The 13525-nt window shown below is 50.8% G+C and overlaps 3 protein-coding genes across 3 annotated transcripts; all 3 read left to right on the top strand.

Moving 5' to 3' along the window:
• The first annotated feature begins 80 nt into the window (after positions 1-80).
• On the top strand, positions 81-2120 carry SMAC4_05990 (uncharacterized protein). Its single transcript, XM_024655319.2, has 2 exons — positions 81-235; positions 437-2120. The coding sequence occupies exons 1-2, from the start codon at positions 185-187 to the stop codon at positions 1796-1798; spliced, it is 1413 nt and encodes a 470-aa protein (XP_024511220.2). The 5' UTR covers positions 81-184; the 3' UTR covers positions 1799-2120.
• Positions 2121-6246: 4126 nt separating this feature from the next.
• SMAC4_05991 (uncharacterized protein) lies at positions 6247-9012 on the top strand. Its single transcript, XM_003351064.2, has 3 exons — positions 6247-6551; positions 6680-6778; positions 6843-9012. Exons 1-3 carry the CDS (start codon positions 6363-6365, stop codon positions 7212-7214), a joined length of 660 nt encoding a protein of 219 aa, XP_003351112.1. The 5' UTR covers positions 6247-6362; the 3' UTR covers positions 7215-9012.
• Positions 9013-10747: 1735 nt separating this feature from the next.
• Positions 10748-12205, top strand: SMAC4_12802 (uncharacterized protein). The gene is made up of 3 exons (XM_024655320.2): positions 10748-11163; positions 11227-11333; positions 11407-12205. Exons 1-3 carry the CDS (start codon positions 11146-11148, stop codon positions 11495-11497), a joined length of 216 nt encoding a protein of 71 aa, XP_024511221.1. The 5' UTR covers positions 10748-11145; the 3' UTR covers positions 11498-12205.
• Positions 12206-13525: the final 1320 nt, after the last annotated feature.

The raw sequence follows: 13525 nt of genomic DNA, 5'->3' as shown, positions 1-13525 counted from the left end.
AGCGGTGGGAGAAGCAGCGTGTTGTTGCGCATGTGGTCTTGGTTGAAGTTGTACTGACCGGTGTGATATAATATTTAGGGTAGATCGAGCAGTCGGCACCTCTTCTTGTTTGATTATTCTTCAGCAGCGTCGATACCCCCAATTTTTTGCTTGTTAGATTTACAGTATACACACAAAGTTCAAGATGGCCATGAACCTTAGAACTGGGTCCCGGGCCCTCGGTGGAGCCCTTCGTGTAAGTGTTATGCCCCCGTTATGCGGACGCGAGTCAGGTCATCGCATCTTTCTCCGTCTCTCGCGCATCTCCCGTCCCTGCGTCTCCCTGCGTTCCCCAACTTTTCCCCATATCCCGTCTTGGGATGAAGTCAGAATTCCACTTTTTGGCGTTTGACAGCACAGGACAGCCTTGCTAACATGTGCATTTCGTTTTCTGCAGAACCACGCCCGTGTCTCGCGACGAGGCTATGCTACCGCCGAGCCCGATCTCAAGACGGTCCTCAAGGAGGCCATTCCCGAGAAGCGCGAGCTCTTCAAGAAGGTCAAGGCCCATGGAAACAAGGTGCTGGGCGAGGTCAAGGTCGAGAACACAATCGGTGGCATGCGTGGCCTGAAGGCCATGATCTGGGAGGGCTCCGTACTCGATGCCAACGAGGGTATTCGCTTCCACGGCCGCACCATTAAGGACTGCCAGAAGGAGCTCCCCAAGGGCAAGAATGGCACCGAGATGCTTCCCGAGGCCATGTTCTGGCTTCTCTTGACCGGCAAAGTCCCCTCCACCAACCAGGTCCGCCAGTTCTCGCGTGAGCTCGCCGAACAGGCTGCCCTGCCCGACTTTGTCAACAAGCTCCTCGACAACTTCCCCAAGGACCTCCATCCCATGACCCAGTTTGCCATTGCCGTCTCGGCCCTCAACCATACCTCCAAGTTCGCCAAGGCCTACGAGCAGGGCCTGAACAAGGCTGACTACTGGGAGCCTACCTTTGACGACTGCATTTCTCTCCTCGCCAAGCTCCCTACCATTGCCGCCAAGATCTACCAGAACTCGTACAGGGGCGGCGGTGCTCTCCCCGCCGAGGTCGACCTCGAGCAGGATTGGGCTTACAACTTTGCTGCCATGCTGGGCAAGCCCGGCAAGGAGAACGAGAACTTCCAGGATCTCCTGAGGTTGTACCTCGCTCTTCACGGTGATCACGAGGGTGGTAACGTTTCTGCGCACACCACCCACTTGGTCGGTAGTGCTTTGAGCGATCCCTTCCTCGCCTACAGCGCCGGTCTCCAGGGTCTCGCTGGCCCTCTCCACGGCCTTGCCGCTCAGGAGGTGCTCCGCTGGATCCTCCAGATGAAGGAGGCCATCCCCTCTTCCTACACCGACTCGGACGTGCGTGACTACCTCTGGAACACGCTCAACTCTGGCCGTGTCGTGCCCGGCTACGGCCACGCCGTTCTCCGCAAGCCCGATCCCCGTTTCGAGGCCCTCATGGACTACGCGGCCTCCCGCCCCAAGATCGCGGCCGACCCCGTCTTCCAGCTCGTGCTCAAGAACAGCCAGATTGCCCCCGAGGTGCTCAAGCAGCACGGCAAGACCAAGAACCCCTACCCCAACGTGGACTCCTCGTCCGGTGTCCTCTTCCACCACTACGGCTTCCACGAGACCCTCTATTACACCGCCACCTTCGGCGTCTCGCGTGGTCTCGGCCCGCTCGCGCAGCTCATCTGGGATAGAGCCCTGGGTCTGCCGATCGAGCGCCCCAAGTCCATCAACCTCGAGGGTATCCTCAAGCAGGTTGAGGGACAGTAAATGCGTGCGCGTATGATTTAAATGACTGATGTGTTGAACGACGGGGTGTTGGTTGTTGTTGGAATTGGCTATCAGTGCCAAGTCATTGTCAGCGATTACACAGTGTCGCGATGGTGTATATTCTTCTGGATTACAGGACAGAAGCGAGCGTGCGAGCGAGCGTGCGTGTATGCGAGAAAGCAAAGCTCTACCTACCTTGTTATGTATGTATTATAACTAGGACGTTGCCTGTTGGTCTCATTCTCTCAAAAGGGGGAATGAGTCGAGTTGCCGAGGCCGTCTATTTTGTATTGTTCATTTTTTTGTTAATTCAACTTTTTTTGCAACGCCTCCATCGTGTCTTCAGCCTTCCCATGATTCAGTGATTGTCCTGGTGTTTTGTTTTGTTGAAGTCAACCAAGCCGCTTGGATCTGGCAAATCCGCGTCGCGTTTCGCGCTTCGGAAGATGACATCCGAACGTAAACATCGTCCATAACTGAGCGAACGAGCGGAAAGTTTCCCAGGTCCGGCCGGCTACCGGAGGTTTAGGACGAGAGAAAAGAGAAGGAAAAAATATATTGCAGTTATTTTTGGGGCCAATATCCAGCTGTAAGGAACATTATACCTTGAAAAAACACGGCACGCACGGCCATGGGCCTCCCGAGTTATGGAATCGGGTTTAGCGAGGAGGAGGTTACTGGTAGGTGGTATATATTGCATTCGCTACCTGACCCCTCCTCCATTTAATCCAGACTTGAGACTGATCCAGACATTGGACATTGCAGCAATCCAGTGAGCCCGGGTTTAAGAGAAATATGGCTCTCCCTTCGTTCTAGAGCTAGGACGATTGACTTTCTTTTATTCAGGTAACTATTCACTGTGTTAGCTATTGCAGTGTAGCCAGGTGATATAGAGCCGAACACATAAGTTGCCGTCGTCAAAATGTTGCTAAATACGGCAACAAACTCTAGGATACCTTTCCCTCCATTACAATGAATGCAACGTCGAAGCTTTTCCACATACCTCGGTGTATGGTGCGTAACTGAATGAACTACATAGGTAGTGTACAACCCCTCGAACCCCTCCAACCCAGCTTTTCTTTCGGCCAAAGCGTCCCGGATCATCGAATGATCAACGTGGTATTGCAACCTGTCTGTAATGTAGTGTACCATCACCACCAATGACACACCATTCAAATACAGTGAGTGCGAGCCAGGGTTGCAGGGACCATGGTTTTGACTTTTGAGGTTTTGGGTTTCGTTTCTAGATAGGGTATTGTACCTAGGTAAGGTACATACATATGTCATTCAGCCTCGGCAGGGGTAAGCCGAGTTCGAGACTGAGGATGTGGGCTCCCCATTCTGGCTGACTGAATGGGATGGTTTCTATGAGCGGAAAGAGGAGAGGACTTACGGAATTGCTTTGAGTGGATAAAGAAGGGAGGAATTGAGAGAAGCTGGAATAGGTAGTGAAGTGAGGAAATACTGTGGGAAGGAGCATGACAGAAAAAGGTTGCAAGTAAACAAACTGAGGAAATAATAGTACATTGCGAGGCTGTTGGGTAGGTAAAGGTAGGATAAGGTGCCTTCTGCATGTTGTGTAGAGTCCAAGAAGATAGGTAGATAGTTGCAATGTACATGATGAACGTAAGTAAGGTAAGGTACCTTATGTTTTCTCGTTGACCTGGTCCTGCAGACGGACGGACGGCCACAACCAGAGTTCTGCTTCCCTTACCATTTTCATGGTTCTCAAATTGCTGGTGCATGGTTCGTACTAGTTGTGGCTGTGCTCCGCTTTGGATTCTGAGCCTTGGATCGCTATTCAAGAGTACAGTAGCTCTTCAAAATCTTTGAATGGTGCGGTTAGAGGAAAGAAGAACCCTTAGCGTAGTAGCCTTTGCAAACACTTCACACACTCACACACACACATACCTGGACTTGAGTTGATGGATGCCCTCCTTTTTAGTCTCTGCATAGGCCACTTGTTGATAAAGTTTCAACATGACCCTATGTGACTTACCTCTACCCTCCAAAGCTCACCGAACTCTTTGCAAATTACCATTGTCTTCATGGCAGATAGGTAGGTAGCTGTGCGGGTTCTGTAGCCCCGTTATTATCCATCACCAATATCCTTTAAGCTTCGAGTGTTAACCTTGAGTGATAACTAAATGCAGCACCACCACCACTCTGTCAATTTGTCTCCTCTACGGTCAAGCTCCGTGTAGAGAAGGTAGTCGTACCTGGTTGGCGTGGAAGCCACCATGTCACCCGAGCCTAACCCCTTGCCAGTCCCAATCTATGTGTAGCTAACCCCTTGCCAGTCCCAATCTATGTGTAGCTATTCTTGTCTCTCTTGTACGTTTAGAATCCGTTTCCTGGTATCTACGAAACGTAGAGGTAGTACTGACGGGATAGCTGCAAGCCCCTTCTGGTACCTGTAACCCGGAGAAAGCTTCTCTTGGGTGGTGGTTACCTGACCTAGATGTGGATGGATGGACGGGTGGCATTGGCGCAACTCATAGATTTTGTATGTGCGCGCGCGCGTGTGTGTGAGTGCGAGTGCCTGTGATGGCTCCATGTTGCGGAGAGTTCTCGTCATATCCCCTCTCTCTACTGATCCCGGTCCGAGAATAAGCAAGCAAGCAAGCAAGCAAGAGCGGGTGTGGCGGAGGCATAGAACTGTAAAAGTGCAGAACTCCCACAAGGAGAAATGCAGGGCTCGGGCGCATGGAAGAGCCGCGACAATAAGGCTGGGGAAGAATATGAGATCTCGAGATGTGTTGTGATATGGTGCTTTCTTACTAATGATATGTTGAGAGGGGCCTGTGTTTACTCGCGAGGTCATACAACACGAGGTAAGTATTTCATCTCTATGCTATTTCTGTCATTTTCATGAGTAAAGCCAAGAGAGAGAGAACAATGAAGGACCTTGATAACGCCTTCAAAACTCACGCCACGACGTCCTTGGAACGGGGGAAGTTGGTCCGGAGAATAACAAGTAAATTGCTATAGCGACCATGTTTTCGGCCATGTTATTGCCTAGTATGCAGGAGTGTTGAGGAATGGAATGCCTTTGATGGAAGAAAGGGAGATGATACCAGAGGTTCATGGAGTCCTCTGTGGTTTACGTAATTCTCATTGGTCAATGGCTTATTTTTTTTTGACTGCGATTTGCACAGCCATTCAAAAACTCGGAACCTGGAGCCGGCAAATGTCTATTGTTGAGCCCGTATGGCCACGATAGGCCGGCGTCAGTCAAGTGGACTGAATTGTGTCAAGTAACAAAAAGCCTAGATACTATCAGTCAGCCGGGACAGAGGGAGTAACCCGTCTGACATGCTTGGAGAGCGCAATGCGCCGGTATATTGAGGGCGATTTTCAGACCAGTGGCAAATGCAGTGCAGCGTTCGACGGAAGTAAAAATAGCATCACTATCGAGGGTTAGTTGACTTTTAAGAACGTTAATGAACATGTTAAAGCTCACCTTTCGGTGCCCTTTGTGCATATCTACCTATCTGTACCTGGAAATCGTTGCGGGTTTGTACGTCCGAGATATCTGATAGCCCCGACTTTCCTAGGAACCGCCGTGGGAACGGAACGCAGATGCCACGCTGTAACGGGTTGTGTTGCAATCCTTCCGGGATGTTGCTGACATGATGGTTGTTCCCCAGCGACCAGATCTGGTATTCACGCTGCCAGGTTACATCGGGCCCTTGCGAACCACACAACGACTGACCACGATCAAATGTTGTGTGTGGTCTCGATCCAAGATGTTTAGAAGAGCTGGACGTTGCAGCAGCTGCTGAGCAAGGCTGGATGGATGGATGGATGGGAGGACCTAAAAAAAGAATCACGGTTCCTGGATACCCCACAACTTTAAAGTGTCGACGGATGCGTTGTTAGGAAGCGAAGACCAGTAGCCTTGGTCTCGGCACGGCCAAAGCTTGGTACGACATCCCGATGAGGCGACCCTTTAAAAGGCAGACGTCCCGTTTTAATATGCGCTTCATTTATCCTCACTTCATCCGCAAATTCGTTGCAGCGACCCATGAATCTCGTCAACCTTAGATATCGGTTCTAGCGCGGTCCTTTTCGGCTCTGGACGGGAGAACCAAAACAAAGTTCAATATGGGCGAGTCAAGGGTTGAGATCTCTTTGCGGCTGGGATCGAGTCAGAGTTGTGGAAGGGAACTGAAGCAAGTTGGTACCGGAGCGAATAGTCGAAAGGTCATGCGTTCTTGGCGACAGACGACAGGTTAGCATCACCACAGTGGCCAAACCAGGGGTGCCGTGTATGGTTCTTTCCAAGAGCCCTCCGTCTCGGAAGCTGAAGCTCTTCGGAATCAGATCACGAAGAGGAGGAATAAGTCAGCAGAGAACCCCAAAGATGACGAGATGGGTCTCACCTCCGACACGAGTATAAAGACGGCGGCTATCCCACGACAAGATAGACTTCTTTTTCTGCATCACAGCAGCCTTCTCCAGCCTTCTCCAGCCTCCAGAACCAAGAAGCCCTCAGATCTTTCCTGATCTCTATCGAACACCTTGATCCCTTTCGACGATCATCTTTGACAACTCAGCCAAAATGCGTTTCGCCGTCGCCTACCTCCTTCCCGCTCTCGCCGTCGCCAGCCCCTTGGGTATTGTCCAGCCCTCTCCCGATGGCTGGGCTGATGGCCCGGATCCCAAGCAGATCCAGATCACCAGCGCCACCTTCTCTGGCAACGGCTGCCCTCAAGGCACCGTGTCGACCAGCATCTCTCCGGACAAGACGGTACGTTGGAACAACGGCACCGGTGCTGGGTGGAACAGCACGGGGTGGTTGACTTCCCTGTCCTGGAAGACTACCAGGTACGAGATCCGAGTTTGGCAACCGATACTGATTTTGGACAAACATTTAAGGTCATCACCTTTGGCTTCGACAGATTCCAGGTCTACATCGGTCAGGGGTACAACCCGACAGAGAAGACCAAGAACTGCCAGCTTCACTTGAACCTCAAGGTATGGCTCCCCGTAACCCGCCCCAGTCGGAGATGATGTCGTCTAACGAGCCAATGATGCACAGTATCCCGGTGGCTTCCAGTTCTCCGTTCTCGAGAGCACGTACCACGGCTATGCTCTGCTCGAGCCCGGTGTGACTGGCACCTTCTTCAGCACCTACTACTTCTCCCAGGCGCCCTCGGACACCACCACCACCCAGACCACCATCAGCGGTGGCGGCATCTGGGCTGAGGGCCAGGTCTACACCAAGACCGACAAGGTCCCCACTGCCAGCTACATCTACTCGCCTTGCGGCTCCAACGGTATCCTCAACGTCAACAACCGCATTGCGCTCACCAGCTCCAACTCCAGTGCTGTTGGCGAGATCACCGATGACGATGCCACCGTTGCTTTCACTCAGCAGATCAACCTCGCCTGGAAGCCCTGCGGCAAGTAAATTGCCACAAAGCAGTGCAATCCCGGGATTCTGGTCCTTAGGGTCTAGCTTGGGGGTGTTGGGGGATGGTAGGAGAGGTTGGGTCAGAGGTAGTGGCTTCTTCTGAAGCAAAACTGGGGAAGGGTTGGCGGTGGTTGCTGGCATGCAACCCAGACACACAATAGTCAGATGATGTCGAGCTTTCAGTAGTCATGATGACTGGACGTTGGAAGGCCTGAAGGGTCAGCCGTTTGTACTTTGACGGAAGTTTGGCTTTGTCGTGGGCTGGGATTTTCCTTTCGGTTTCCCTTTCTTCTTTTTCCACTTTTTCCTTTCGCATTTGGTACTCGAGCTCTTGTTCCTCTTCGCAAAAGTCAATCAAGCCTTTAACAATACTTTGACGCCTGCCTTTGCTTTGGTGACTGAAGGTATCATGTGCCCTCCGTGACGAAGATCATCTTGGATTCTTGCGTCTCATTGCTTTAGCCACAATTATGCCGCGGCCGGTTGTAGTTGAGCGACATGATGAAGAAGTTTGAGCGGAAGATGGGAAGGAGTAAGTTGAGGTTCGGTCATTGACGTCGAGTGTCTATTGACGTTGGAATAAAGTTCTGTGTTCCCGAAGTTGAGTTTGAGGTTGCGTTCCAAAGATGGAAGGTGGTGCTAGATGTCAGAAGTTGTTTGCGTGTCACAGCGCCTGCCGCCCGCTGTCATCTGCTGTCATCTGCACTGATTGCCCGCTGACAGGCGCCACCTGCAGAGCACAGCACAGCCCGACACTGTCAACCGGCGGGGCCACTTCGGCATTCGGGCTTTAACACCTTGGATGAGATGCCCTGCCAGTGCCCTGCCGATCATCCCCAACTCCCGTTTCCAATTCCAACATTCCATCTCTCCCCTTCCTTCTCACAACAACTTCGATGAACAGTTCCACCCCAATTTGACAAGGACGCCAACGCCAATTTGCACAATACCGCCAATCCGGACTCACGATACTGTCGTGTACGGTAGCCGGGCCCCTCTGATTGACTCTCCCTTGGGTCCACAGGATTTTCATTGCGGACATTACCGATGAGCATAGCGACCGGCACTCGGTCACCAGGTAGATGGCACTCGAAGACTTGTCACGGCCTTCAATGCACGTTGGTATCTGCACCGTTCAACATTCCATTGCCAACCGACAGAGTTTCCCAACACCACGGATATGGGATATCCCATCCAGACGGTAGCGGGGAGCCAGCTAGCTCGGTCAAATCCAGGTCCCAAACCAGCATGTGGCTGGACAAACGAACTCGATCTGGCGGTGCCTGGAGATATTCTGATATCCAGCACAGCTTTTGACAGAGGCACAGCCTGGGCCAACTTTCACTAGCAATGGCTTGGCTGATGGTTCTGGATTGCCCTTGCTCGGTGTTGAACAGCCCACTGAGGAAGGAAAAAGGAAAGCAAGACATACTAAAATTATACCCGTCAGACGACGACGACGGGCGAGTCCACCGACTTGACCCATCCCTCCCGAGACATCAACGGGCATGCTTTCCGTCATACCCTACCACAAGTTTCAACCCACCCGCCGCGATCATGCACCCCGGCTTTTCGCAACAGCCTGAGCTCAGCAACGGCTGGGACGGGTCGCTAGGGCCGCTTCCGGTTTGCTGTCCGTAGCAGGTAATCCTTGACTACTCCCAGAGTACGTCATGGCTGCCCCATGTCTCCTGGTCCCAGCTGGCCGGACGATCACTTGTCAAAAACTGTGCTCGCTGCTCGTCAAGCACCGGCGGTTCATTGAACACATACCCAACGGGCCCTAGTCCCGGAGACTTTCAGGAGACATGCGGCCCTGGTTGCCAGGCTCGGCGGCATAAACGGGCTCCGGTTCATGAAAAAAGTCCCCATACCTCTGACCCTCGCGGGCACTGTGAAGCGATTCGAAGCCAGCATGCTAGCTAGCGCTCCCTGGATGTGCGCTTCTCCGCAGTAGGCTTAGGAACAAGTTCAACGCCCCAATGTGCTGGAACCGCTAACCGTTCATGAATCGTTCATGCCACCAGGGGTACGGTACCTGACGGTCTCACAAGACCAAAACCTGTCGTTGAAGGGACTCGAATCACCGACGAAATTACGCCCTTTGATGATTGTCCTACGACGCTCATGAGGCCACTGCGATCTTCGTCAAGTTCACCATGTGCGTCACTTTACATGCGTGCCTTTCTGAGACTCAGACCCGCATTGTCGAAACAAACAGGAGCGCCCCCGCGTTTTAGACCTTTCTTCTTTCTTATCCCGCGCTGCTGGGTCATGACCCTGAATTTGGTTGCCTACCCGGCTGGGGCTTGGTGAATCTGGCGTTTCTGGGCGCAACCTTTTCCGTACTGATTCAGGAAGCATCAGAACATTGGGCGGCGATCACGACAAGGTCATCCAATTGCCGTCATCCGCGCTGTTATCCGGGGCCCTTCAGAGGTTGCAACGCGAGTGTGATATGTGATATGGCTGTCGCTGCCTTAGCCATTACAGTTCTGGCGGATTCGGGGGTCTAGCCATCCGGAATTTGACGCCGGGGGCCTTGGGTTACCACTGCCAGAACTAACATCAACGCACGGAGCGCCTCCCGCGAAGATTCCACCGCGACAACGTCTTTTTCCAGAGCTTCTCGCCGACATTAGCATTAGCACCGGAAGATTTGAATTGTATGAACCAACGTATTCTGGCTCAGTTGGTCGTAATGGCGCCATTACATCGCGGATGTTACCGAGACGTTGCCCTCAACGAAACCCACAGTGACAATTACCTGCGAGTGATTAACCGGCAGTGGACACTGGAGACTGCCCAGCAGTTGCAACGCGCTGTCCAAGGTGCCATACAGCACTTGTGAAAGCAGGGGAAAATGACTTCATCCCGGTAGGTCTTCTGAGGCCTTGAACCAAATCAGGTAGAAGAGTCCGAACTGCCTGGGCACTAGTCCAGGTACCTTACGCATTTACAGCACCTAAACCTACCGATGTTTTCGTTGACAACCCCCCCCCCTTTTTCCGGTGACATGATCGATGTATGCATTTCAGTTGGTTGTGATAAGCGCACAAAGAGGTATTTGCGCGCATCAAAGTAAAGCCATGTCTTCTGTCAGTTATATCATATTTGTTTCTCTCGGTCCGGAGATGGGCTTTTCGCTTTCATTCTCGTCGTCTTTCGGGTGATCCTCCGGTTGCTTGTCTGACTGGCCGACAAACACCAGAGGATGTGTGCTAGGGTTTGTGATTGGGTCCAGGTCGAGGCCAGTTGGCGCCCTGGGAACACACCAAGGTACCTAAGCGACCTTGAAGTAATTAGCTGGTCGGTGCTAGCCATTACACCCTTACAAGGATGCTTACCCTCCTACCTATTCCTCTTACAGTGTGAGAGTAAGCACTGTCTTCTCTGGGAAGAACTGGCAAAGCCTTGATCAGACGTTCCTTTCCCGATCTCTGGAACTATGGCTTTGTGTCTTGGATCGAGACAGGGGTTTTTTCGTTATTCATGAACCATTTGCGTTTCTTTTTTTTCCCACCTTCTAACCTCGCAAGACTTCCCCAGGCCTGGCCTGACTAGCAAGCCAGTTTTTGTCCACTTTGGCACCCCATCGTATTCGCAACTTCGACAACATCCATGCCCATATTGTTGTTTTTGAAGTAGGGCTGATGAAGTTTGCTGTGGAGAGAGTCAATAACTGGATTGTGGATATGATGGAGACCGCCAAGTACAAGAACGGGTATCGTTCCCGCTTCATTTTGCATCCATTCGTTCTGATAGCTTCAGTCACATGAGCATCATATCAACTCCATAAACACAGTTGATCCGCCCCATCTCAGGAACCGTTTTGAGTTTCCAAGGAACCATCAAACGACCAAAAAAGAATCCAATCGACTTCTTGTGCTATCAAGTTCTGCACACTCTAAAGATTCTATTAGGAATCATGTGCGACTACATTCAGGTGAGTCCCCTCTTCAGCCCCTTCATCTTTTTTATAACAAGAGACTAACATGTCATCAAACAGAGAGAATATGCCTGCCGGCACTACCGCTGGATAGCCTCTTCATGGTGTCGTGAATACACCATTACCCACAAGAGGTGCTCACCGAACGTAGCTCACTTTGAGCACAAGTGAGTGCTTGAAGCCCTGTCTCCTGAAAACCACCATTCAAACCAGGAAAGGATTATAACACCATTTCTCCAGAGATATCGAGTGTGGGGAGTGCAAGAGCAGGATAAGGGGAGCAGTCCCATGGGAACACATGATTAGACGCGACAAGAGCCAGGTGTATTAAAGAACCACGTCAACAACAACAACAACAACAACAACTACTACTATTACTACTACTACTACTACTGAAAGAACGACACCACGACGACACAATCTCAAAAAAGCGGAACGACTTTACGACTACCTACTCTTCAACTTCTTCCGACCCATCTTCCACAATAACCACTTTTTTTTTTTTACAGACAAACAACCTCACGGTTAACCATGGACCGTTCATTCGATTGAACGGCATTATCGGATTCGTCATCGACATTCCGTCGACACTCTTCTCAAAAATTGCTGGGGCGGCCTTTTGCGAATTATTCGAAGTTATTTTATTTTATTTTTTGGGGAGGTTAAAATGGTCTAGCACTTCAGCACTTCAGCACTTTCGACTTTTGGATCGGGGCGGGCGGCGGCGGCAAACTCGTCTTTCGCAATTTGCGAATCTTTTTCTGTTCTGGGTTCTGGCGAGAACTCTCCCTTTTCATCGTCTGGGGCGGCGGCCATCTGCCGTCGCACGTCATAATACCCCTTTTCATTCTTTCCCATTTTTGTTTGTTTGGTTTTGGCCTTTTGTGTCTGTTTTTGGGTTTCTAGCTCTTTTTCGGGCTCCCTTGTTTTCTTTTTGTGTGTGTATGAGCTGGCTATCTTGATTTCTTCTCGTTGTTTTATCTTAGCATTTGCATCTGGATCGCAGAAGAAGAAGAAGAAGAAGAAGAAGAAGAAGAAGAAGAAGAAGAAGAAGAAGAAGAAGAAGAAGAAGAAGAGATGGATTGCATTTAGCTTGTAGCTTGGTACGCGCGGTAGCTGCTGAGCTCAACACAACCCACATACTAAATGCTCTGTCTTGGGAACAAGAAAGAGGAGCGGTTACATTGATAGAGGGTACATTAAGTGTGTTTTTGAATACCAGCGTTTTTAACCTCCAGATGGGGGATCAAACCATATGAACTTTATCAATTGCTTGATCGTTTGTCATGGCATTCTCTGTACACTGCCGCCGCATCTCTGATTCACTATTCACATCCAGAATTAATATCAAACGGCTTTACACATGTTTGACCATCGATGTTCGTCTTCGTATCAATCATTCATTCTCGCCGAGACGCGCACAAGGTCGGGGTCCATCACATACATGTCTCAGATTTCACGTGTTTACAACACCTGTTTCAAAACCGAGAAAAGAAACGTCGACAGTCGAATCGTACCTAACGAACGTCGCAAATCGCAAGATTTACGGTATCCGAATTTGCCCGAACACCCCGACCTACCGAACGACTGACCGACCGAGTCTCCAACTCGAACGCTAATCAAGCGACTGAAGTTCTCCTACTGTACATAACAGCCGAACGATATTCCAACCGAGTTTCCCAAAACCCAACTGAGCCCAATCGACACTCGGCCCTGGCACACAGCACAGTACAGTATGTCAAGTGGGAAGACAATTAGGTATCCCAAAAGTCTAGGTAGTCTAGGCAAATGAGACAAGACGGAGAACATGCCGCTTCCATCACAGTACACTTACACATCGGGTGGGATAGCCAGTTCGGTCTAGTTTTAGCGACCTTCACTTCACCACCTTTTTGAGACACCAAGACACCAAGAGTCCCTAGAGTAAGTCCCCCAGACAAAAAAAAGCTAAAGCTAACTAACAATGTCTCACTTACCAACTTCCCTAGTCCCTGTTCTCTTTCCTGCCCTCGTGAGCCTACCATGAAAAGTGCAGTAAATACATGACCGTTGTTGATAAAGTTATCTGCTAGGGATTAACGCGGAGTTTGCGCTGAACCGAACCGAACCGAGCCGGACGTCTGTAGAGGGTGTTTGATAATAAAAGTGGAAAGCGTTGAACCCTAAGTTACCTACTTATCAAGGAGCTGGGGTAAACTTACCTCACTGCGTACATCCACTCAAGTCGCCCGCCGTTCATAATACAACTTTTTCGTTGTTTTCAGGTTTGATAACGGAGGGAAGGGCAATCTCACGAGCTGAACCATGTCCATTGATCCTAACCGAACCATCGGACCGAAATGGATCGGCTGTGCAGTCT

The sequence above is a fragment of the Sordaria macrospora genome, chromosome 1 (genome assembly GCF_033870435.1).
Source record: "Sordaria macrospora chromosome 1, complete sequence".
Taxonomy (NCBI): Eukaryota; Fungi; Ascomycota; class Sordariomycetes; order Sordariales; family Sordariaceae; genus Sordaria; species Sordaria macrospora.
Note: the sequence above shows the minus strand (reverse complement) of the source record. Positions and strands in the feature narration are given on the sequence as shown.

Bases quoted from the DNA above. Each gene is read 5' to 3' on its own strand.
- SMAC4_05990 (XM_024655319.2), top strand. From the start codon at position 185: ATGGCCATGAACCTTAGAACTGGGTCCCGGGCCCTCGGTGGAGCCCTT. The intron at 236-436 runs GTAAGTGTTATG...CGTTTTCTGCAG, and splicing joins CCCTCGGTGGAGCCCTTCGT to AACCACGCCCGTGTCTCGCG.
- SMAC4_05991 (XM_003351064.2), top strand. From the start codon at position 6,363: ATGCGTTTCGCCGTCGCCTACCTCCTTCCCGCTCTCGCCGTCGCCAGC. The intron at 6,552-6,679 runs GTACGTTGGAAC...CAAACATTTAAG, and splicing joins GCATCTCTCCGGACAAGACG to GTCATCACCTTTGGCTTCGA. The intron at 6,779-6,842 runs GTATGGCTCCCC...AATGATGCACAG, and splicing joins AGCTTCACTTGAACCTCAAG to TATCCCGGTGGCTTCCAGTT.
- SMAC4_12802 (XM_024655320.2), top strand. The intron at 11,334-11,406 runs GTGAGTGCTTGA...CCATTTCTCCAG, and splicing joins GTAGCTCACTTTGAGCACAA to AGATATCGAGTGTGGGGAGT.